General features: G+C 40.1%; 1 protein-coding gene across 2 annotated transcripts in view; it reads left to right on the forward strand.

Annotated features, from left to right (window-relative positions):
• Positions 1 to 13,311: 13,311 nt before the first annotated feature.
• TMPRSS15 (transmembrane serine protease 15) overlaps positions 13,312 to 25,056 on the forward strand; it is a 54,710-nt gene continuing 42,965 nt past the window's right edge. For both annotated transcript variants that reach the window (XM_083500334.1, XM_083500333.1), the window contains exons 1-7: positions 13,312 to 13,640; positions 15,937 to 16,058; positions 16,976 to 17,043; positions 20,545 to 20,696; positions 22,218 to 22,259; positions 23,739 to 23,777; positions 24,773 to 24,892. In XM_083500334.1, coding sequence (XP_083356460.1) covers positions 13,496 to 13,640; positions 15,937 to 16,058; positions 16,976 to 17,043; positions 20,545 to 20,696; positions 22,218 to 22,259; positions 23,739 to 23,777; positions 24,773 to 24,892 — 688 coding nt within the window. In that variant the 5' untranslated portion in view covers positions 13,312 to 13,495. The remainder of the gene's footprint in view (positions 13,641 to 15,936; positions 16,059 to 16,975; positions 17,044 to 20,544; positions 20,697 to 22,217; positions 22,260 to 23,738; positions 23,778 to 24,772; positions 24,893 to 25,056) is intronic.

The raw sequence follows: 25,056 nt of genomic DNA on the forward strand, positions 1-25,056 counted from the left end.
TTTCAACAAATCATACTCCACTATGGATCACTTCACATATCCCTACCGTAAGTGTCCTTTTGTGCATAATCATGAGATTTTTAGTAACCTTGTGAAGGACGCCCATGTGACCATTTAATGTTAATTATTCTGCATATGGGAAGGGTGGTGCTCTGGGTTAAATCACAGAGCCTAGGACTTGCCGATCTGAAGGTCGGCGGTTTGAATCCCCGCAACGGGGTGAGCTCCCATTGCTCGGTCCCTGCTCCTGCCAACCTAGCAGTTCAAAAGCACGTCAAAGTGCAAGTAGATAAATAGGTAGATAAATACCTCCAGCGGGAAGGTAAACGGTTCTGGTTCGCCAGAAGCGGCTTAGTCATGCTGGCCACATGACCCAGAAGCTGTACGCCTGCTCCCTTGGCCAGTAAAGTGAGATGAGCGCCGCAACCCCAGAGTCAGTCACGACTGGACCTAATGGTCAGGGGTCCCTTTACCTTTACTTTTACCTGTATTCTGCATATGGACCTAGAGGTGACCAATATGAATTGTTCAAGCCCAAGGGCCATTTCATTTATTTTTCTTTTGAGACTGTGGATTTTCTTTAGCAAGAAGATCAATTCTTTCACCCAGCTTGCTCTGAGCTGAGATAATTTTGTGAAAGTGAAAACCACCCACCATGAGTTAAGTGCTAATAAGTCTTTTGCATACATATCATCATACCTGTAGCTTTGGAGTACATAGTAAAAGCACATTAACTGCTCAGCACATATCAGGTGGTAGCCAGTGACTTTTATTTGACCAACTTACCATTCGGCAGCAAGGCTTAAAATCCAGCATAAACCAGACAAAACACTGTTGCTGCCAACTGCTCATATTGCCATGTGAATGAGCCTTAGGTTTTGCCTTTTGTTTGTGAGACTTTAGCTATCCGTGCTGCATCTTCAGGATGAGAGATGACTAGAAGAGTTAGCCTGGTGAAGCCACAGCTGATCATGCACAGAGGTGAGTCTAGAAAATATGGGTCACCAGCAGTGTGTATGAGTGGGTGTTGGGTTCAGGTAGGTTGCAGAGAGGTTTACTCTGCAGAAAATCTCACGATCAGGGCCATATTAGACAAACTCTCTGATTGTGAAAGAAAGGCACATTCTTTAAAAGGTAGCATAATTAAAGGAGAAGATATACGAGATGGAAATTTGACCTTTCAACAAACCAGCTTTGCTGTTTACAGAAGCAGATCAAGATCCCAACAACTCCAGAAACATTAAAGGAAAATAGAGAAAAATTTGAGTTTTGTGCCATTCAAAACATCTGCACATTTCTTTTTCCTCTAAATAAATTGAAATGATTGCTCCCTGCTTCCCCCAAAGGACACTGAAGTGGAATAAAGTATATTCATTTGTATGCAATAGAGCTTCGCCACCCAGGAATTTCAGTAAAAAAGAGCAGGCCACAAGAGCAAAGACTTTCAAACAGCACAGCAGCAGCAATTGCTTTTATCTTTTGCTTTTTTTTATTAAATGAGCTTAGGGACATGATTCTTCCCTAGGTGCATGCGCATAATTCTCATTAGCACTAATGGGAATTATGCATTCAAAGGAGAATATAACCCTAAATTGAGAGTTTATAATGCAACTGCTCCCCCCCCCCCCATTATATTTGAAAATGAGCCATAAAAGTAGGGCAGCCACAATGAAACAATGCTGGAAATCAAAACTGAAAATGAAAACTTTCTCTCTAAAGGGAAACTTCATTGTTCTAGTATGATTGCTGCTGCCATGCTTATTTGTAGCCCACGGTGTGCTAAGAACCATTCCATTTGCAGTCGTGTTTCAGTTTTATCTAGTCAAATTACCTATGGCAGTCGTTTTCGCACTCTATTCTGTGGGACCTTAGGGTTTCTTGGAAGCTTATTACTGAATCCTATAGATTAATAATGGCAGACAAACATCCCTTTAAAAAAAAAAAGATTGTTCAATGTTATTGGTCTTCTGGAATACACAGACATGCGTTGGGAATGTTCTCAATCCCAAGCTCAAGCACGGCTAGGATATGACATCTATCATGCCTGTCTTGTGTCTATGTGAAATATGAGTGTGCTTTCGAATGCAGAATACTCTGCAGCCCATGGGAGCTCTGTGTGGCAAATATGTAGTGTGCTGCTACAAACAAGTCGAAAGTGGAAGTAAGTAAAGTTTGAAAACCTGCTACATAAATAGATAGGGTAGGTCCACTATCTAGCTACATAATTGATGATAATCTAGCCACACATCAACAGCAACTCCGCTTATGGATGGATTGAAGGGGTGTATGTGTGTGTACAATGCTGTTTAAGGTAATATTGTTTGCGATATTTGAAAGAGTTTTTAGACTGTTCACAATTCTGGAAATAGTATTAGTTATGTCAAATATATGTTGCATTGGTTCCAGCACGAATCTTCAGGCTTTACCAGGATTTTAAATGCAAAGCAAAAAGTCAAACTTTCCCAACTATCCAAACGGCAAGTACGGTAGTTACCAACTGAAAAGGATTGTTTGATCTGAGACTTTGAAGGTGCCCAGGGGTATAGAATTGAAATGGCCAGTAAAATATTTATAGAACTCTGTGGGTTGTAGGTTTTTCTTTTCTAGGATATTTCCCAGTGCAACAGCAGCAATTTTTTGTGTGCTAAAATGAAACAAGAGCACTTGACTTACATTTTCTGCTGAACAAATATTCAAGCATATGGTATAGTCAGAATTATTGACCATAATTTATTATAATGAAAACAAACAATATATTTTGGGGGGAAATATGTTACATACGTAAATACTACCTGACCTCTGTGTACCTGCTTTAAAAGATCCTCATTTTATCAAAGGAACCTGTAAGCGAGTAGTTAAGCTAATACTATATACTGTTTTATATTGACATCTTGTAGGCTTGTGATTAAGGTGTGCAAATAATATTGTTGTATCTGTTCCAACAGTTCTGATGCAGAAACGTGGCAAACTAAATCTAAGCTTGCAAAAATGAGAGAAACTGTAATTGACAGCATTATTTTAAATACATAAATAATAGCACCAGTCCTGTCTCTGCTGCCATCACATCCACCAGCCCTATGCTCTACATCTGGGAGAAGGGCCTCTTATGAATGTACTAACTCCTAGTGGGGATCATGAGGGTCTCTGTGTACCTATTCTGGTACAGCCGGTGGCGCTGTGGTCTAAACCACTGAACCTCTTGGGCTTGCCGATCAGAGGGTCAGCAGTTCGAATCCCCGCAACCAAGTGAGCTCCCATTTCTTTGTCCCAGCTCCTGCCAACCTAGCAGTTCAAAAGTATGCCAGTGCAAGTAGATAAATAGGTACCGCTGCAGCGGGAAAGTAAATGGCATTTCCGCGCGCTCTGGTTTCCATCACGGGGTTCCATTGCGCAAGAAGTGTTTTAGTCATGCTGGCCACATGACCCGGAAAGCTGTCTGTGGACAAACGCCGGCTCCTTTGGCCTGAAAGTGAGATGAGTGCTGCAACCCCATAGTCGCCTTTGACTGGGCTTAGCCATCCATGGGTCCTTTACATTTTTTTTACATGCATATAATCCTTTTTCATCATCGCAGAACACACAACTAGTGGCGAGGGTATGGCTAGCAGGTAAGGCAGACGGGTGACCCAGCATGCTTGTAACACTTGAGGAATATCATCTGAAGCCCCCTATTTAGAGAGCATATACCAATATGCTTTGGACTCTGAACACAGGTTTTAATGAATATGTGTTGGTCTGGGGCGGAACCTGCCGTGGCGATGCCACTTCCCTGATCCCCACATATGTTTGTTCAGCCTTTTTGAATGCATAAGGGGGCTTTTATCGCACATGGAAATAGCTTTAGATTTTTTTTATAGAGTTGACTTCCTTTTTTCCCCTTAGAGTTTTGTTTACAACGTATACAACAGATGGTCTGCAAAGTGAGATTGAAGACTTGAAATGCTACTATAACATCAGCACAACTTCTGGACACCATTCTTCCTGAATCTTGAATAGTCTGCTGTTGTCTTCCCATTTGGCCAGTCCCTTAGAGGCACTTGCTAAACTTTTTGGGGCTTCCAGATGCTTTTTAATAAAGCTATAAAACTTCCATTTTAATATATATATTTTACAACCACCTCTTTTATCAGGTAGGGTCGTGATGCAGCCCCCCCCCTTCCTCGCCAAATAAAAAACAAAGAAATGCAAGCACTATTTATTACATAGCAGAAGCTGCATATCAAACAGAGATTTTAGTATGTAAATATGAAAGCCGGTTTTTCATTCTGCTTCTCTTTGCACTGTATTCTTTTCTTTAAAAACCCTTAACCAACACTACTTTGAGAAACTAGTAAATATTAGATTCCAGAGAAACCCCATTGATATTAGGGAATATTGCATATCACAGCCAATGTTGTTTATTGAAGCACTGCAGCACAGTCAGTCGGTAGAAACACTTGTCAGAATTTTTACTAATGTGCCCACATACAATCTGGAAAATCTAAAATCATCCATCATGCTGGCAGTTCAGTCCCTTCAGTTTAGGATCTGTCCATCATGTGATACAGACGTGATTTGAGGGGGGGGGGATCCTTCCAAAATAAAGAGCTACTCAGTCCCTACTTCTTTTAATATCAGTCAGGCAGACATTGTAGGAGCAGTCTGCCAAATTTAGTAATCCTGAGAGGTTATTAAAATGAATAAATAATGTACCTTTTAAGAAAAATTTGCAGTAGACTCAGGAGGCTGCATTTTCATTGATCATAGTATAACCTCATTTAAATGAAAAATGTAAACTAATTAGAACCTACCTTTCTCTACTAAGGTTTTAAGCAGTTCAATGCCTTTACAGAGGAATCAAGAACAGGAATTCCTCCCTTCCCTTGAACAACTGCTGAATTCAATTAGGTAAAAAGGTAAAGGACCCCTGGGTGGTTAAGTCCAGTCAAAGGCAACTATGGGGTTGCGGCGCTCATCTCGCTTTCAGGCCAAGGGAGCCAACGTCTGTCTGCAGACATCTTTCAAGGTCATGTGGCCAGCATGACTAAAACACTTCTGGCACAACAGAACCCCGTGACGGAAGCCAGAGCGCACGGAAACACTGTTTACCTTCCTGTCGCAGTGGTACCTGTTTATCTACTTGCACTGGTATGCTTTTGAACTGCTGGGTTGGCAGGAGCTGAGACAAAGCAACGGGAGCTCACTCTGTCGCAGAGATTTAAAGCACCAACCTTATGATCGGCAAGCCCAAGAGGCTCAGTGGTTTAGACCACAGTGCTACCTGCGCTGAGAAGTGCCTGAAGAGTGCCTCTTTGTGGGTTATTCTAACTGGAACTTGGTTTTATACTATGCATCATTGGTATTCCTTTTAGATTTCCTTAGCCAGTACAACTAAGATTAATAATAAGAGCACCAAACAGATGCACCTACTCAGCGGATTCTGTGTATGTTGCTGTATAAGCACAGAACTGGGATGTACTAGGGAGCGACAGAGTGTACATTCCTATTCTATATTGCTTGGAGCTTAATTTTGTGCTTAGTCTTAAATGTTGCATGTATTTTGTTATTTCTTCTAGAAATTGTTTCTCATGTTTGCATTCTTATTATTTAATCAAATAGTGGTGTGGTATGGTATGTTTCACTAGGTATTCCTAAGGCAAGAACAGGGAGCCTGCTATAATCAGTGCCAGCTTTGTGTTTCCTGCAGGATTTTCATTTCATCCCAAGGCATTCCATCTTTTAAAAAATGGATAAAAAACATTTTGCAAAACCGTAGGCAAATATATAATAAGCGACCCCTGTTTTAAGAATTCCTGTGCATTTTTCACATAATCTGACCAAAAGAAAACCAGAAAGCCCACCACATTAGTTCTGTCATCATTTTATTTCTCAATCATCTTGTCAAGTGTCCACTGTGAAGTGCTAATTAGGAGCAAGGAGTTAATTGGATTACCACAGAGGTCTAACCTGAATGTCTTTCCTCATGAGGTGCTTAAAAGTGCATAAATTATCTCTCGTTCAGCATTCAGCTCCCCTGTTGATTGTGGATCCTGCAAGGAAGAGAAAGTAAGTGTGATTGAGCAAGCCTGATGATCCAGAAATGTACCTCTGTAATCTTATTACCACAATTAACAGGGGGTGGCAGATAGATCCCTCAGGCATTCCTATCCTCATCAATCTTCCAGTGATAAAACGAAGATAGAGGAAGGTTACACACAAAAGGCACAAAATATTCAAGAACACTGTAAGATGGCTTGATTTGTGGGTTTTTCTTTCATGTTGGTTATGTCAAAACATAAAATTATTATGCTTCTTTGTTTACTCAAATGATAGCAGTGCTGTCTTATGACTTAGGAATTTATGAGACTCATTCTAACACAGTTAGTTAGCATACTGCCAATATTAAATTATGTGAGGATTATGTATCTCAGGAAGCACACAAACAAGGTTTGGTTTCAGTAATAACTGCTGATTTGCACCATAAAGTTTCATAATCAAAGGTTCATATGGTTATGCAAAACATGCACTAAAACTAAAAGTGAGGCAGATCCTTCTTCTGGACATATTGGGTTGGATCCAGATTAAGTAAACTGAACTTCAGTCTCACTGAAATCAATGGGACAAGTTAGTCATAGCTTGCCTTAGATCCCATTGATTTTGAATGCAAAGTAAGTGCAACCAACCCAGTCTAGATCCAATCCATTATCATTTATTACCAAGCACAAAGATCAACACCTTCCACCCACCCAGGTGGCTTAAACTTTTATGCCAAGCTCCGATGGAAAAATCCTCTGCTAAGGACCTGGACCTCCTGATGATCAAAAGCCCAGCTGAGCAAAGAGAGCCCCTTGACTGAAGAGCCTGGTACATCGGAAGGATCTCCCCAGGTCTATTACCAAAGGGGACTCTAGAAGGACCCTTGGGGTGAGGGTGCCGATCCACCTCTGACACAAGAGGCTTTGGCCAAGTCAGAGGGGAAGTTTGAGTCACACACAAACACCGTATCCTTCAGAACATTTGTTCCAGAAGATCCAAACCACCCAACAATGGTGTGTGCCTGAGAGCCCAATGTTCACTGCACAAGTAAAGAGCTCCTTGAGAGTAATGATAATGCTCAAGAGATGAGGCTTTTAGAGCAGACTCAGGCACTTGCAGCTGGTGTTGGCTGTGGCCTGGGCTATATCAGCCTTCAGTTGGAGTCTGCCAGATGTGGGAACAATGAAAGTACCAAGAAAAGAGCTGATTGTAAATCTCAGGGGAGATAGCTCTACAGCTGAGAAGGCCCTGCTTCTCTAGCCTGGCAGCCTCATCTCCCTTCCTGACATGTATGCAAGCAGGGTCTCTGTAGCTGATCTCAAATTTCCAGCAGGTTCATAGGTCTTTTAAGTACCTTGGCCCCAAACCATTAACCCCTAAGTATATTGCAAGTGGAGCAGAATTCCCTTCCAAAGCTCCAAACTTCTATTTGTTCAGATTCCTAGGTTTGGGGAACGGGCTCGCATCATCTGTGATGAGAACTTAACCTTGGTTGCTGTCTCAGCTGTGGATGCAAAATGTAATATACTGTATGTTAAAATCACCTGTTGAAAGCTGAGCCAGAACTTTGCCCATTACCAAGTTATTATTAACTCATTCCACTTTTCACTGACAAAAAACATTTTGACGCCAGTGCTGCTGTGGCTTCTTTTTGTTCTTCCTGCTGTGCGTGTCTCTTATGCTATTAGCATTATCAGTGGAGATAAGAAACTGTTTCTTTCTTAGTTATAGCACAGTGACTGGTGCCCTTACCTTTGGCAGAGAGGACTTTGACTCATCTGAATGTATATTTATATAGTCCATGATGCCTCTTATCTTATAAATGCAGTTCTTGTATACCTCTCCCCCTCATCATTTCAGTGCTTTCCTTTTTTAGAGTGGTGCTAAGTACTCTGTGACCTGGAATTCTGTGCCTAGTGAATGGACTGAGTCATATATTTTCCTAGCAATGAACTGCTTCACATCCTAGGTGAACCTGACACAGAAAAGAGACTGAGCCCTAATGAGCCCACAGCTTCCTTCTGCTTTATGTAATGCTTTTAAACAATTGATTGCCCATAACCCACACGAAAACAAAATAAGCCTTTTACTGGCACATGGCACAGTAAGCCAAAATATGACTGCACAAGCCTTTGGACTTTCAGTGAGAAGGTTGCAGCGAGGGATGAGGAGAAATGCAATTAAGTTTGATTTTAAAGGCAAACGTACAAAAAAATCACGCTTTCTGAAAGAATATGCAGACTGAAAGGCAGACATACTTCAAAATGCATGCTTCTCTGACTTTTGAAATGCAGGTCTCTAGCCAAGTAATGTGGGGAGAAATGCACATATTACAGTAAACTACATGTTAAAATGTTCTTATTGGTAAAAATAACAGACAAAAATGCTTTAAACTGGGGAAAACTGCTTTGCAGGGAAGCTAGTTGTGAAGTAGCACCTGCACTCAATGGGACTGATGCCTCCACATGATGGTTATTGAGTGAAAGCATTGATCCCACAGGCCTCAGACAGGAAGGAGAGTCACAGCAGTGGGTCTACCATCTCCAGGGAAACTTCCAGGGTAGCCTCCAGTCAGGCAGGTCTCAGCTTTCCCCTGCAATTTCCTGTCCTGTGTATCTCTTCTTTCTGCATGGTGCCCCATGCTCCAGATGGTTTGCTCTGGGCCATCCACCCCAATTTGCACTGATCCATGACTGGCCTCCAAATTTTACTGATTTGGGTCAGGACTCAGCTGAATTCAGTGCAGAGCCCTATATGTTACTATGTGAATGGACCACCTTAGTCCATCGTTACATCTTCTGTGGCATCCTTCATTCTTATCGCTCATAACTTGCTTCTGATGGCCCAACCACAAGATTCTTACAGTCCTGGTCTCAGTATACTGCAGTGTGTGATGAGCTTTTATGCACACAATTTCTCATGCAATGTCCGAAGTAATCTTTTGGCCTTCTCTCAGATATGCGTGCTTCCTGTTAATTTACATGTATGGTTAAGGCCACAGCTCTCATGTATCTGACACTCTGAATTAGGATAAAGATTGGAAACACTTACTGAAGTAGTACAATTTACTGAAGCAGAACAAGTCATGGTTTATCGCAAATATGATCTCAATTGAATCAGTAGATAACCCCATAAAAAAGAGAAGCGGAGAAATGGGTGTGTTTATCAGTAGCACAACACATATTGTTGCACAAATCATAAAATACAAGCCAAACATCCACAACAAACAATTCCAGCAAATTTAACAATACAAAGGGAGAATAAAGGCTAAAAATGAGCTATTCATGGCGTTGCACTTCAATCTATACTTTATAAGCAGTTTTGTGACTTACCCCACAAAATGTAAACAATTCCTGGGTGCACCTAAGTTCTTAAAAGAAATAAAGGAAATACTTCTATGCTTATTATTTCCCGAGAGAAACTTTTTTTTAAGTGTATCATGTCACTTCTCATTTTCTAATTCCTCTGTTGCAGTATTTTATGTTGCTTTTCTGTTGTGTGAGAGCTCAAATAAAATGCAGAAAATAACCATTAGGGAAATGTCAAAGAAATGGAATAAAGAGCCATGTGAATGCAGCCTAAAGCATCCATTGCAATCTTCAATTAAGCAAGGGCACTACTGGCTTTATATAGAATTTGTAATGTCTCAAGATGAGGTCACCAAACTTTTCCATTCTCCTGACTGGTGGCTTCAAAGACTGGCCAGTGGCCAAGAATCATGGCTAATAAGCAAAGCCCACCACCCTTGCAATTGTACTTTCTCATGCTGTAGTTTTACCAAAAGACCACAGTCCTTTCTCATGACATTATACATTCCTGCACACCATTAACTCCTTTAAAAGTCAGCCCCAAAAGAGTCTATAATTAGCCAAATAGTTTCAGGTTAATATAGAGGCCCTGTATAAGGTCTGAGAGATAATCTGCTGAAATGCCACTCTTTTCTTGTGGTTGCAAGATATCTTCCGTGTATTGTTGTTATTGTTATGTTATTTATTAGATTTCATCATGGGATCTTGTCTTTCCCATACAGTGACTTTCCCATAAAGTTAACCAAGTAAGAAAGGCACCTTAAGAACCAGCTAATTTTATTGGTTGTTGTCATAATTGTATTAACTTTCATAAGCAGGAGGCTAATTCAGAGGCACAAAATGCATTGGTATTTTTTGTAACATAGTCACAATGAGAGTTATGCAGGGAAAGCAGATGTGCTTAAATGTTTAACAGAAGTGTATGACATAAAAATAACACACTGCAGAATTGGTGTTTTGCTAATACTCTTTTAAAATATGACTTTTAACAAGACATTGTGCTAATTTGGATGTGTGTCAAACGGCCAACCTGCTTATATTTCACAATTCTTACATTCCCCCAGCAGGCAAGGATATCCATCTAAGAGTTCTTTTCATAAGCATAGGCTCTAAGTGTCAGCAAAAATAAGCAACTGGACTTTTCCCCAGGTTTTCATCGCAGATCCGTCGATGCAGTTTATTCACCTTTTTTCACAGCAGCTAGCACTGCAGAATGGATCGAATCATTTAACACACCTGCCACAGGAAAGCTGAGTCTGACTTCATCTTGCTAATGGAGGGCAATCCTGTGCATGTAACCAAATCATTTCCCCACAGATGGATTAACAATATGTCAGGCACTAGCTTCTTTTCACATAGATCTGGAATTAAAGGGATTCTTCTTCTTAAAAAAAATAATTAAAAAAATCACTATGCTTTCCCATTCTGTGTCAGCAACTTCTTTTGCTTGTGTAGTCATGATTAAAAGGAGAAAATAAAAACAGCACAATGAGACTGTAAATCTCAAAGAAACTGCAGATACTGCTGAGCCAACATAAACTTCATCGAAACATGAATCTGTGGGGATTCAGATATGTAAAACATTTCTCAGAAAAGGAACCAGCAAGACTTCTGGCCAGTTTGACACTGACAAGGTTTATGAAAAGCACTTAACAAAACAGTGCTTGATGGCAGCCCGTCTGCATGTAACAGACATTTAACAGTAGTTGACACAGAGGCTGGTTGTCTCCTATGAAACGCTAAAAAGAAATTACAAAATAAAAACAATGTTTATTGAGGTTTTCAATTAATTCCTGACGAAACAGATAGTGTGAGAAAACAAGAACATAAACATGTACATAACCTGGAAGATAAATTAATATAACCATTTATTTTGTAGGTGGCAACATGGAAGAAAACAGATATCATTGGAGAGGAGTCCATTCACATGAAAGGTAATTTCAGGCATTTATTCTGTCCCTTCACCAGGTATAGTTGCTTAGATAGCTTTTCTATGAAGGATATGTCCCATACTTTATTGTACCAACGATCCAGAGTAAGAACTTTTGAGCTTTTCAGTGTTGGGCTGTTAATATCCTAGCTACCATGAGAAGAAAACCAATTGGTTTCTTGTTAGCAGGCAACACTCGGTTTGTTCCCATATACACATTTAATAATGCCAATTCTGGTATTGCAGTTATTGCTGTTCTTGTTGTTGTTATTATTATTATTTATTTCTGCAAAAATAGAATCCCAAAAATGTTTAACTTTTTTGCAGTCCCACCACATGCAAGAAAATGAACCCAGATCGCCACAGACTGCCCTTGTATCTGGTCCAGAAGCTGCAGCAAGTGCCATAGAACTTCCCACATGACCATGGAGGGATCTCCCTATTTGATGTGTGTCATGGGGGGATTCTAAACCATGAAGAAGTAAAAATCAACCCTGGTGAATTAACCAGCCAGCAGTTGGGCTCACTAATTCGGGGTACATGCCCAACACCTCTGCCAAAGCCTACTTACATCTGTAATCAATAAAGATGTGGCCATTTCAATCCCAATACAGTCATACCTTGGGTTGCAAATGTAATCCGTGTTGGAGGCACGTTCGCAACCCGCAGCGTTCACAGCCTGAAGGACCGCGTCTGAGCATGCCCGTGATGTGATTCGGCACTTCTGCGCATGCACGTGAAGTCATTTTGTGTTTCTGCGCATGCACGAGTGCCGAAACCCAGAAGTAACCCATTCCAGTACTTCCGGGTTCGGCGCAGTCTGCAACCCGAAAACTCGCAACCCGCAGCATTCGTAACTCGAGGTATGACTGTTGTCATTTTTTATGCTTCCCACACCCAAGCCCCAGTGGCCTCAGGCTCACTCTGATGAACTAAATGGAAAGGAAATTGTTGTAAAGCTCCCAGAATGAAGGAGAAGGGGGGAAAGCTGCCTGCATTCCCTCCCCATTCAGATTTCTCTGCCCATGTGAACTTCACATGTAGAAATGGGAGGAATGAATGGCAGTATGAACGATTGGAATGTGTTACAAAGAAACAAATACGAATGAATGTCAACGACGTTGAAGGAAGTCCAAAATGTATGAGATGTTCTAAATACGGATATAATGTACATATAATGGAATACTAATAAAATTTTAAAATGTAAAAAAAAAAAAAAAAGAACTTCACATGTAGAAATGGGATGGGATAGACTAATGGGTGAACTCTTACAAAAATAGCATAATCAGGAAAAAAATCAATGGTTTTACTTATCCCTATCTTTATCCAGGGGAATGCGGGTGGCACTGTGGGTTAAACCACAGAGCCTAGGGCTTGCCAATCAGAAGGTCGGCGGTTCAAATCCCCGTGATGGGGTGAGCTCCCGTTGCTCGGTCCCTGCTCCTGCCAACCTAGCAATTCAAAAGCACGTCAAAGTGCAAGTAGCGTTTCCATGCGCTGCTCTGGTTTGACAGAAGCAGCTTAGTCATGCTGGCCACATGACCTGGAAGCTGTAGGCCAGCTCCCTCAGCCAATAAAGCGAGATGAGCACCGCAACCCCAGAGTTGGCCATGACTGGATCTAACGGTCAGGGGTCCCTTTACCTTTACTTATCTTTATCCAGGAATGGAAGATCATTTAAAAACCTCGTGTAAGGTGACAGTATCTCTTCAGCAAACCCTGGGCAACTGGGTGTGTGGTTTGAAGATAAGTAGTTTGAACGTGAATGGACCTTTCCAAGCTGACTGCCACTGTTTCTAGCAGTTTAGAACTTTGATTTCTTATCTTGTTGGTGCAAAGGTAAATTGACACCAGGCTTCCAATACCTCTAGCCTAGTAGCAATATAGAATATCACATTCATTTCACTGGTGACAGATAAATGGTAGAATAATAATAATGTAAAGTTGACAATTAACATTTATAACCTTGGGTGTTTTGTTTACATACGTTATGTTGAAAAATATTATCTTTGTAAACAGGAGTTACATTTTCATACTATGTATATGTTCTTGAGGACATATCATTACACTGGATGACAGAGAAACCTGAGCTGAAATGACTGAGTGTAAATGAAGATTAAAGTTGCAATTAGTTTCTAATCACTATCGGTATATAAATATCTGCTCAAGCAGATCATTGTTCTTGTTATTCTTACATGCATCGGGTGGCAATCCTTAATTTGTCACTATTTTCCATCCTGAAATGAACCTGATAAAAAGATCAAAGAAAAACTGCATTCCTCTTACCAGCTATGAAATTTTGTTTGCTGCTCTGTTTGCAGTATCATTATGCATTTGCATTGGATTATTAACACTTTTGTGGTTCGAAAGTAAACCAGCTGAACAAGGTAAGGAGGTAGGATTCAACCTTGAGTTCTAAAGTCAACTGCTCATGTTACTTTAATTATTTGTCATGTTTGATGCTAGGCAGATGTACTGCTGCTTTGAAAAAGAATCATTATACATAAAAGTAGTGAACCCTTAGACCATAATTTAAATACTAAAGCATATGTTCACTGAGTTAATGACAGAATAGAACAGGGTGACTTTAAAGTTGATATGAAAGTTGCTTTTGTACTTAGCCTTTTGTGTGAATTCCTTTAATTTACAAGTTTGAGAATTGATTGTATGAGCTATAGGGCACTTGCTTAAATCAATGGAATGTTACAGTGCATTGAACGAAAAGATAGATGAAGGAAAAATAAGTTCTTTTGTTGAAGCATGTTTGGCACCACATTCTGCAAAGTGCTAAGTGTTTCTAATATGACAGTACCCCTGTGGTACATTTTACTAATAAGTAATTCAACACTTGGTTGGGACGCATTGGTTTGAATCTCACAACGGGGTGAGCTCCCATTGCTCTGCCCCAGCTCATGCCTACCTAGCAGTTCGAAAGCACATCAAAGTGCAAGTAGATAAATAGGTAGGGAAGGTAAACGGCATTTCCATGCACTGCTCTGGTGTCGGGTGTTCCATTGCACCAGAAGCAGCTTAGTCATTCTGGCCACATAACCTGGAAAAACTGTCTGTGGACAAACGCTGGCTCCCTTGGCATGTAAAGTGAGATGAGCACCGCAACCCCAGAGTCGTCTGTGACTGGACTTAATTGTCAGGGGTCCTTTACCTTTACCTTTTAATTCAACACTTTGAGTCCCAGTCTCATGTTACATTTGGAGATCATGTTAAATTTGCCACAGAACTGTCACCAGAAGTTATATTTTCATGGAAGATTGATCACTGTCATCATCATCACCATCATTTACTTGTATGCCACCTTTGAAAATAAACCATGCTTAGGGCAACTCACAACATCAAAAAGATAACATAGTTCACTAACGGTGTCGTGCCCAACCACATGATGTCAGTCTCTTTGCATCTGCTAGTGACAACCAGGAACATGAAGCAGAGGCATTGCTCCATGAACAAATTAAGCTGCATTTAAAGGGACAACACGAGAAGAAGAGTTTGGATTTGATATCCCGCCTTTCACTCCCTTTAAGGAGTCTCAAAGCGGCTAAAATTCTCCTTTCCCTTCCTCCCCCACAACAAACACTCTGTGAGGTGAGTAGGGCTGAGAGACTTCAAAGAAGTGTGACTGGCCCAAGGTCACCCAGCAGCTGCATGTGGAGGAGCGGAGACACGAACCCGGTTCCCCAGATTATGAGACTACCGCTCTTAACCACTACACCACATTGGATTTATTTAAGAGATTGCTTTTCAAACCTTGCTGTTTTTCAGAACTGGAAAAAGAAAAAAAAATCTTAGGCTGGATTAAATAATTTGAATATTTAAGGTGCTATTTTTAGATCTCAAATGACTGAAATGAACTTTATTTTATAAGATTACCAATCTGAAAGATCAAAATGACTGTAGGAAGGTATTCTCTACATTCACCAAAGCAATACATGAGTTCTGACAGAAAAGGTCAGACATATCTGTGTCAAATCAAAGCAGCCTCTTTCAAAGTGGTACATCAGAGAATTGTATCTATTTCATGCCCAGAGGAAATAGCATTAATCCTTAGTTCTTATAATACCCTGAAAGTATTCAATTTCCTCAGCATGATTTCCTGTATGGGGTAAAATTGGCTGCCTAGCCATTGTCCCTTCCTTAGACAGAAGTGACACAACTTCCATAGCTGATGCCAACCACAGTGTGTGTGTGTGTGTGTGTGTGTGTGTGTGTGTGTGTGTTGCTACAGGAAATTTTCATCATTCCTCTGCAGTAGAAGTGTAACTATATAAAAGAAAGCATTATGTCCAGGCTGCGGTTGCAGAGGTGGATTTAAGGGAGTTTGACTGCAGTGGTAGCTGAACCTCAGCAGAGCCACAGAGGACACTGCAACTATTATTTTGAACAGAATGTGACATGTGAAGGGTGTAGAATTTTGGCATTGCCCAAAAGCTGCTGAAATTTGAGATCCCAAGGTCTGCCACTGCAAGGTTGGGTATTTACACCAAACCCATTGTCAGAGATATACTTCAAAATTGTGAGGAAACTTATAAGCATAACATAAGGTTTGTCACTCATTCCTCCATGATGTTGTGGTTCCATTTTGGAATTCACAGAAAGTGCAAAGGACAGCTCTAAATAAAATGAGAGAAATGTATCCTTGCTGGTATATATCTCCTTTAATTATATCAGATGTGAGCAGAACTACAGCCCAGGGCAAATTCACCATACTGTCAGGAGCATCTTTCAGTCCGGCTTTGCAAGATAAATCATCAACAGCCTTTAAAGCTCTTGCCTTTGATGTTCAGCAAATGGTAAGTATCAACCAATACATTCTTTACCAAATTACAATCAATTAGCTTTCACAGGTTCCTCTATATTGTCTTTCAGTTTTAAATCTATCTAAATTCTCTGCCATTTACATGCAGATATCAGTAGTGAGAGACATCCAGTTGTGGTAGCCATTTGTGGAAATGAAATTTACCCTTCATCCTCTCCCCCCTGCAGCCCACCTCTAATCTGCTTCAGAGAGTTTGGGACCCTCCAGAGTAGATTCATGGTTGAGGCCTGCAGGAAGGGGAGAAAAAGAAACTTAATTGGAATCGACTGATGTGATGTTTATTATCTACTGATGTACATGAACATGGCACTATGTGGCTGTTTTCTATCATTAAAGTAGCCACCATGGGCTTGTAGGGAGGGAGTTGATGCTATGGTCTGGACAAAAGCACCCCTATATCCTGAAAGATGCTATTTAACACAGAATGAAAACTGCCATTGGCATCAATATCTGAATGCCTTCCAATGCCAAATAGTGGTGATGTTTAGTAGTGTGTCCTAGTTTAAGGCAGGGATAGGAAATCTCATGTCCAGGAATCAAATGCAGCCCTCCAGGTCTCCCTATCTATCCCACAGAATTCTCCCCATGCCACACCTCTCCCTGGTGCTGCATCTTCCTTGAGTGTTTTTACACTTTTTCTTCATTTAATCCAGATTTACCCTTTCTGTGGAAAATTTGATTTAAATAAAAACCCTGTTCTCAGTCTTTCCCCCCCTCTCTCTCTCCACCCACAGAACCTTCCAGAGCTTTTTTCTTTTTAACAGAGCTATACCTCGCTCGAAAGTTCATAAATTTGCATATAGGCACTGACTGAAATATTTTGTCATAATTGCCTGTCATCCTTCCCCCTCTAGATAGCTGAAACATTTTATGTCATCCTTTTCTATCTAGGTGGATGATATATTTCAGTCAAGTGAACTTCAAAATGACTACAAGGACTGTAAAATATTGCAATTCAGGTGAGGTGTATTTTTTTTTCCCAAAAGAGGGGGGGATTGCAGTTTTATGTACATTAAATACTGCTAAAATCATACAGATTGAAATATATGCAAATGTGCAGGAATGGAGGCTAAATTATTTTGATAATAATACAGCATATTATATTCCTCTTCATGCTTCTCTTTAGCCCACTAAAGACAATGTGGTATTAAACGTTTGAGGTGGGGTAGCAGAAACAAGCATCCTAGCTCCACCCTGCCTCATTTTTGTAACTCTCAACTTGTGGAAGTTCTTGTGTGAAGCAAGCAGTCTCCTGTATCCATGGAACCCTACCCACACATCACAATGTGGTTTACAATCCTGAGTTTTCACATGATTCCATAAGGCATATGGAACCTCACAGATACAGGATTCTGCCCATATCATACAAATACCTTCCACAAGGTGAGGGTGACAGGAATAGTGCTGTGGGGAGGAGCATGCTAGCTCTCCCAACACCTTCCAAATTTAGCAATGGGTCCTAAGACCCGGATTTGTTTATTTAGTGTCTTTCATGACTTGTATAATAACACTTCCAGCAAGGCCTAGGGAACTGTGCTGCCATAGAACGTCTGTTGCTTATTTCATCTGAGAGTTTCTTTGATTTTTCCGAGATTTTTGTTACTTCGTGCATTTCCTCATAGCGTATCTGACTGCCATTCTAATCAGTTCTCCAGAAGATCTGTCAAGAAATAAGACACATTTTCCCTTTGCTAAATACAGCAGCTGGCTGGTGCCTTTGACAATGTTAATGAAGCACAGAATCACCATTCCCAAGTTTAATAACATTTGCTGTCAAGTTATACTCAAATTAAGTAAAACCAGAACCTTTTGGCTTGCAATCTGAGAAATAAAATGAAACCAAATACAACATAAATGTTTTTAATAACCAAAGCAGTATCAATTAAGATCTTTTGAACATCTAACCCCACTGTAATTCAGATTGTCGATGAAGCTTTAGGCTGCATGAACACCTCCACATATCGATTACATTGGATAAAGTGCCAACATGTATACTCAAGCATTCACAGGCAATGGTTGCTCAACTCAACACTGAAAAATGATCCCTAATCAGCACTTCCTGTATGTTGATGAATCACTCTCTCCTTGACCTATAAGCCTTGGCTTTCTCTGGGATGTGGAGTTCAGTTTACCCACCCACTGTTTTCTTTTTCTCTGCCTCTCTTCCAAGGGTACCAGGACATGCTGGATAAAATGTAAAAATACTGGCTTGAATCCTATGAAGCACCAAGTAACCTTCCCAATAGCGCAAGGGTTTCTGCTTGTGCAATGGGACTTCCACCCGCCCACCCCTTCCCCCTGCCCACACATCTCTAAATCTGTTCTGGGATTTCCTCCAACCCTCTAGAGTAGCTTTGGAGAAGGTGCAGGGTACCTGATGGAGGAGGAGAGTTGGGAAAGTCCTGTTGTTCAGGCAAAAATCCTTGCACTCACAGGATAGCTACTATGTGCTGCATTAGATACAAGCCATAAAGTATTGTGGCTTAGAATCACAGTAAATATACAGTACAAGCAGCAAGCACATCAACACCACAGAGAAGGTGGAATTGGTTAAAACACTGGTTCTCAAACTGTGTGGTGGAGAGGATGGCAATTGTGGTTGGAAGATTCAAGAACAATCAGTATTATATTTTGAGAATGATTCATGTTCTTATGTAGCTGCAGTGTTTTACACTTTCTAGATGTGCCACAATCATATTACCAAGCTGCGCCATTAGCAGTTGTTACTTATCAATGCTGTGTGGCACAAGAAAAAAAATTATTCTGAAAGTGTGGCCCAGAGAAAAAAGTCAGAGAACCACTGAACTAAAAGCATCACTTCACCACCCTGCTCCAAAAGCCTGAGCAAAAATTGTGTATCTTCACCTGCTTATGAAAGCTGATGCAAGGTGCAACTGGAGAAATCCATTTCACAACTTAGAGGCTACTGCCAAGAAGCCCTACCTATATGCTTCATTTAGTGATGGTTCTGTGAATAGGTCTTCCCCAACCCCACAACCTTACAACTGGGCAGGGCAATAAAGGAGGAAGCACAACTTCAGAATTTCAGGGCCTAAACTTACCAGCATTGCCCTAAATTTTCCTAGACAACATTGTTTGCATGCCGACCAACTTCAATTGTTACTTTGATTCAAAGAGTGTGTCCCTGTGCAGCTTTCCTAAGAAAAGTGTTTGCCCTATCCTTCAGGGCAATCCGATTTCTTATTTCATCCCTGGAAATCAGATGAGTCACAAAGATAGCATCAAAAGCTTTTGTTTACTCAGCATGGCCTAGAGGTTGTTAGAATCATTTAAGAAATTAAAGGGAAGAATCTTTCACTACATTGCCGCAGCCTCTGCTTTGCTCCATGATAGGATTAATCACCTCTTACCCCAAAGCACAGCTGTATCAGTGACAGTCTGCTGGCAGGAATTCTTTGAAATAAGAAAGGTCACTGCTGATTTTTAACCACGAGAAAACTTTCTTCACTTCAGTAAGCATTATTATAGAGTCACACATCATCGCCAGTCCAGATATTGCTACAAGTAGAGACATCTATATTGAGAGTAAAGAAAATGAAGGAAACCAAGCAGAAACTTCCACTGGGTAAACTAATGTTGTCAAAAATCCCAATACTCAGATTAAACGGCAAAGGATGCAAGCATTTTAGGTCATGTTCACTCTCCCCGCTTATGAAGGGTATATTCTAAAATATGCCACTAGTTTCTTTTAAATTTGTTTAGCCTGATTGAATTCACACCCACTTATTCACCAGATTCATTTACAAGCCTCTTTTCATCCCCCCCTTTTGCTTTCAGAGTCAACACCCATGTATTTTGCAGTCTCTTACAAAAATATTTTTTTCAAGATCTCCTCTCCCTTATTTCAGATCTTGCATTTTCATTATAGCACTATATAAACAAGGATTATATGTAGTTTTGGTGTGGTGACATTTTAAGGGGGAGAGATGACTTTTTTTTACTATCTCCTGATCTGGAGTTTGAAATCTGCACCATTTCTGGCCCACTGCCTAAACTTCCATGATCCCACTGATCATCAAAGCAGTGAGAAGAACAGTAGACAATAAAATTACAGTAGTACCTCAGGTTAAGAACTTAATTTGTTCTGGAGGTCCGTTCTTAACCTGAAACTGTTCTTAGCCTGAGGTACCATTTTAGCTAATGGGGCCTCCTGTTGCTGCCACACCACTGCCACGCAATTTCTGTTCTCATCCTGAGGTAAATTTCTTAACCCAAGGTACTATTTCTGGATTAGCGGAGTCTGTAACCTGAAGCATCTGTAACCTGAAGCGTCTGTAACCTGAAGCGTCTGTAACCTGAGGTACCACTGTATCAAAGTATCAATGAAATAAACAGTTTTCATATATTAAAAAAATAAATGTATGTATTACAATTTAATTTATCTAAACAAAAAAGTTTTTTGCAGACTTTAATTTTGTTTTGTTGTTGATCTTTGGCAGAAATGGCAGCGTTATTGTACTATTCAACCTTTCCTTTATACAATGGGTGCCTGGTATAACAATAAAGAATGAACTTGCATTGGGCATTGAAAGAAATAAAAGTGATCTTCTGCAGACTCTCAGCATTGATGTGAACAGCATAGAAATAACAGGTAATCATTATTTCCTTTTGAAACATTGCATTGTGCTATTATTTCAACTACCATCCATTGATTCTTGATTCAACCGTGGCATCTTCTCCAAAGTACCCCTGCTCCTGCCAACAAGTCTTTATGTGTCGATAAGAGTCAGCAGCACTCCTCATCCTAAAGTATTTACCTACAACAGCCACAACAAGGCTGACTTAAAACAAAGAAATGACTGAATTTGTGAGGTGCAGTAAGATGAGTCAGAAGTGAAATTCAGGCACTGTGTACATTGAAGATGTGAGAGAAGATGGGAAAGTTTCCAAATGGGGGTGAATATCCACAATATAATGTAATAGGGAAATTTGGTGTCCCAATTTATTTGCTTTCCCACCCCAAATTAACAACCCCCAAATCCATCCCCATAGTGACAGGACTAGAAAACTGTTCAGTATTTGGCATTTGTTATTTGGGACTCAACATCTGGTATTCTGCCTTCAGTAGTATTTAATAGTTTGCATCTAATAATGTTAAAAAAAATAGTACAGGATATTACATATACAATATCAATTGTGGACCCACTTGCAGAACCCCCAACTTCGAAGGGTGAAGCGAATATCAGTGGTGTGATGGAACAAACTTTACAACAGTCTAGAATTAAAAATTGGCCACAACTTTATTGATTACAGATATAGGTTAGGTTTTGACTCAGGCATTGGGGGTATATCTATTATCAGCCACCTGATGGGAGGGATGATGCTTAAGCACGGGCGTGCCTGGGATTTGGACCATGACAAGATGCAGGCCCACTGATGGGGCCCATCATTGACTGCTGCTGGAAGCTCTATGGCCCATTTGCCCCACACTTGGCTTCTGGGCAGAGACTTGCACTAAGTCCCCTCTAATAGGGTGCCCTGAAATTACACCTGCTTTGCATTGGGGTGACTGAGATGAGTGAAATGCATGCATCATGCCTTTAAGTCTTGGCAGGCTATCCCACCATCCAAAACAGCTGACCAGGGGAGGACTCAGTGGCTAGCTGCACCAAAAGGAATTTCACCCCCCAGGCATGGGGAGAGCCTGCGACAGGCTGCAAGTGCTGCCCACCCCTCAGCAGCCATTCTAAGTTTGGCACATAGTAAAACTATCATTTGAAAATAGCTTGCACTTGAGAGGTTATATTCTGTGTAAATATTTCATACCTAGTGTGTTTTAGATTCAGAAATTGAAGTCTAAACTGGAATTCATTGTTATGGAAACCACTAATTGAAAATGCAGCTGTTCGTTGCACAGTCATCTAATTAGCATCAGCCTTACTGGCTAGACCTTCTGTTTAATTGGTAGGGGTGAATCAGGGTAAAATCAGGGCAAATTCTCACATTCCCAAGTTGGGCCGTGCAATTAACAAGGCATGTTAAATTGGATCAGGGAGTCTCCAACCCAACTCTTTCTCCTTGTTCTTTTCCAAAAAAAATGGCACTTTATTTTATTTTTTTGTTTTTCCTTTCCTTCTCTGAAATAATATTCAGTTTTGTTTTGGCTTTGCAGATTCAGGAATGTTTAGCACAAACAGTCCATTGACAACATCAGGTTAGTAAATACAAGTACAAATCATATAGCATTTTCAGAGAAATGAAACCAAGCTGATTGGACAAAAAACCAGAGCTTGAGAGGAGGTAAGATGTAGAAAAAAAGGAATTGGGTAGAGAGGTGGGGGATCTCTCATTTTGAAATCACAGCAAATCTCTAGTAACAGTACTTTAGGGTAGGGGTATTGAAATAAAGAAACATAGTCCTTTATGAGAGTGGTCATTCTCTTCCAGTTTTAGCTGTGAGACTAGTGTGTAAGTGGCTGAATTAGACTGTTGGAGTGATTTTCTTATTTCCTACTTGTTATTTTTTCCTAATGGATGGTTAGGAAAAAAAATTCTCTCTCTCATGTACTATATTTGCATTAGTCTATCATCACACTCTTTTCATTGGCTGTTTCCCAAGGCTCTAAAGGCGGGACATAGAAAGGAGGAAGGGGCAGGAAGGAAAAGGCATGCTCATGTCTGTAATAAATGACTTTGAGTGGTTAAGGGAAGGTATTGCTGAGGCAAGGAAGGGGAGAAGAGTTTCTCTCTGTGTGCTGTGTGAAAGTTTCTCCACTGAGAGGAGGAAAATAGTAGTTTTAAACAATGAAAGAAATTTGAGTAAAGCAAAGGTAAGAGACACTGAGGGAAATGGAGGTTTTAAACAATGACTGAGGTTTGAATAAAGCAGGGATAGAGAGACACTGAGGAGATAGTTTATAAAACAACATCATTCAGTTTTAACAAGAATAAATAGCAGAGATGGGTCCAAAACAGAAGCTAACACCAAAAAGCAAGCCAAAGAAAACATAAATATAATTTCAATTCATTTAGTTAATATGTTCTAAAGGTTATATCAGCCTAATTAAAAGGAAAATCTGTGAAAAATAAATGATGGTCTCCAATGGCTAAACCATATACTCCCACACTTTCCAATATCATTCTGATATGTATTATTATTATTATTATTATTATTATTATTATTATTATTATTCTCCTCTAGCCACTCTGGGCAACTCCCAACAAATTCTTAAATACACAACGAAGCATAAAACATAAAAAACTTCCATACACAGGGCTGCATTCAGATGCCTTCTAAAAGTTAAATAGTTGTTTATTTCCTTGACATCTGATGGGAGGGCGTTCCACAGGGCAGGTGCCACTACCGAGAAGGTCCTCTGTCTGGTTCAACATCAGGTTAGTAAATACAAAGCATATAATCTAATATTAAAAGAAATCTAGACAAAGTCATTGATGAAGTGCAACAACCAAAGTAATATACTGCTCACATCATTTTCTACATTTTTGCATAAGGCTACAATACTGTGCTCATTTACTTAGGAGTAAGTCTCATTGAACTCAGTGGGGATTACTGCTAAGTAGACATGCATAGGATTGCACTATCAAGCTTATAATATAAATCGAAGGAACATTTGCTTTATAAATAATTTTCTGCCTCCCCCCCCCCCCATTTTCTTTGTTTTTTGCTTTGAAGACTTCAGAACATTTGGTACAAGTCCTTTGACAACACCAGGTTAGTAGATAGAAAATGGCAAGATATAGTGTTTTTTGTATCAAAGATTCCAGGTATTTTTGTAATCAAGTAAATCATGTGCTTTTCCACACACAAGATCCACACTGAGCCTGTGCAGATAAGGCTTTAAAAGGTTGTGTTCAAATTATGAGCAGCACTTTCTGCCACATTACACTAATATACATCTATTTCAGTAACCAGTGTCTGTACCAATTAGTGGATATTAGGAACAAGTAAGGAACATTTGTGCTTAAAAAGGTTGATGATTGGATATGCTTGTTATTCTGACTTGGAAAGAGAATCAGTAATGGAAGAAAGCACATTTTCTTTCCCCAGTAGATGGCAGTGTGGTTTAGTTTTCTGAAGTTTAATTCCAAAAGGACTTAAACTTGTCCTTTATAAGCACAGTTTCTAACGTCAATAAAACTCAAGCTCTTTGAGTTTTTGCAGACTACTACTGATTATTTTCACAGGATTTATTATGCCTTTACTTGAAGTGTCTCAGAACTTATAATCAGTCTCTGTCACTGGTAATATTGGGCTCACAGAATAGTATGAAGGCACCAAGTTCTCTTAAGTGGATGGAGGGCTTGTAACTCAGGGGTAAAACTGATGCAGTCCTAGGTTCAATCCTTCACAGCTAAACATTTTAACCTCCTGATTGCTGCAGAACCAAACTGTTGTTAAAGGGCCAGTTAGCAATCCTATTGGAAAGTCTAGAGTAGCACTTCTGGGAGAAGAATGCATGTCTGCCTTTTGCTCCAGGTTTGTACACTGTAAAGTTTGCACTGGAAGTATAGAGAGCACTGTCAATACTGTATTTTGGATTGGGCATCCCAGACCACCCTTGCTATATTTATTTACTTATTTTAAAGCTTGATATGTAACTTAATATTTCAAAAATCTCTAATTGGTGCACAATCTAAACAACAAACTGTGTATGATCAAAGCAACATTCTGAATAATGCCGTCTTCCTTTTAAAAACTTATTTTAGTGAAATGCTTACCTCTTGATGAGCTTTGTGCTGATGGTGTAAGCTGCATAAGAAGAGAATCATTTTGTGATGGAATACCAAACTGCCCAGATGGTTCTGATGAAAATGAAAAAACATGTGGTAAGAATTTGAGTTCCTTCAATTAACCTCTGACCCTTTACAGACTCTCTCAACATCATGCAGTGTTGTGTGGAAGGTAATACAATATGTGGAAGGTAATAGAATATTATTTCTTTAACCCATCAGGGGAAAGAAATTCTTGCAACTTGAGTTACCAGTTTTTA

This window comes from Podarcis liolepis (assembly GCF_965112155.1).
Source record: "Podarcis liolepis genome assembly, chromosome: 4".
NCBI lineage: Eukaryota > Metazoa > Chordata > Lepidosauria > Squamata > Lacertidae > Podarcis > Podarcis liolepis.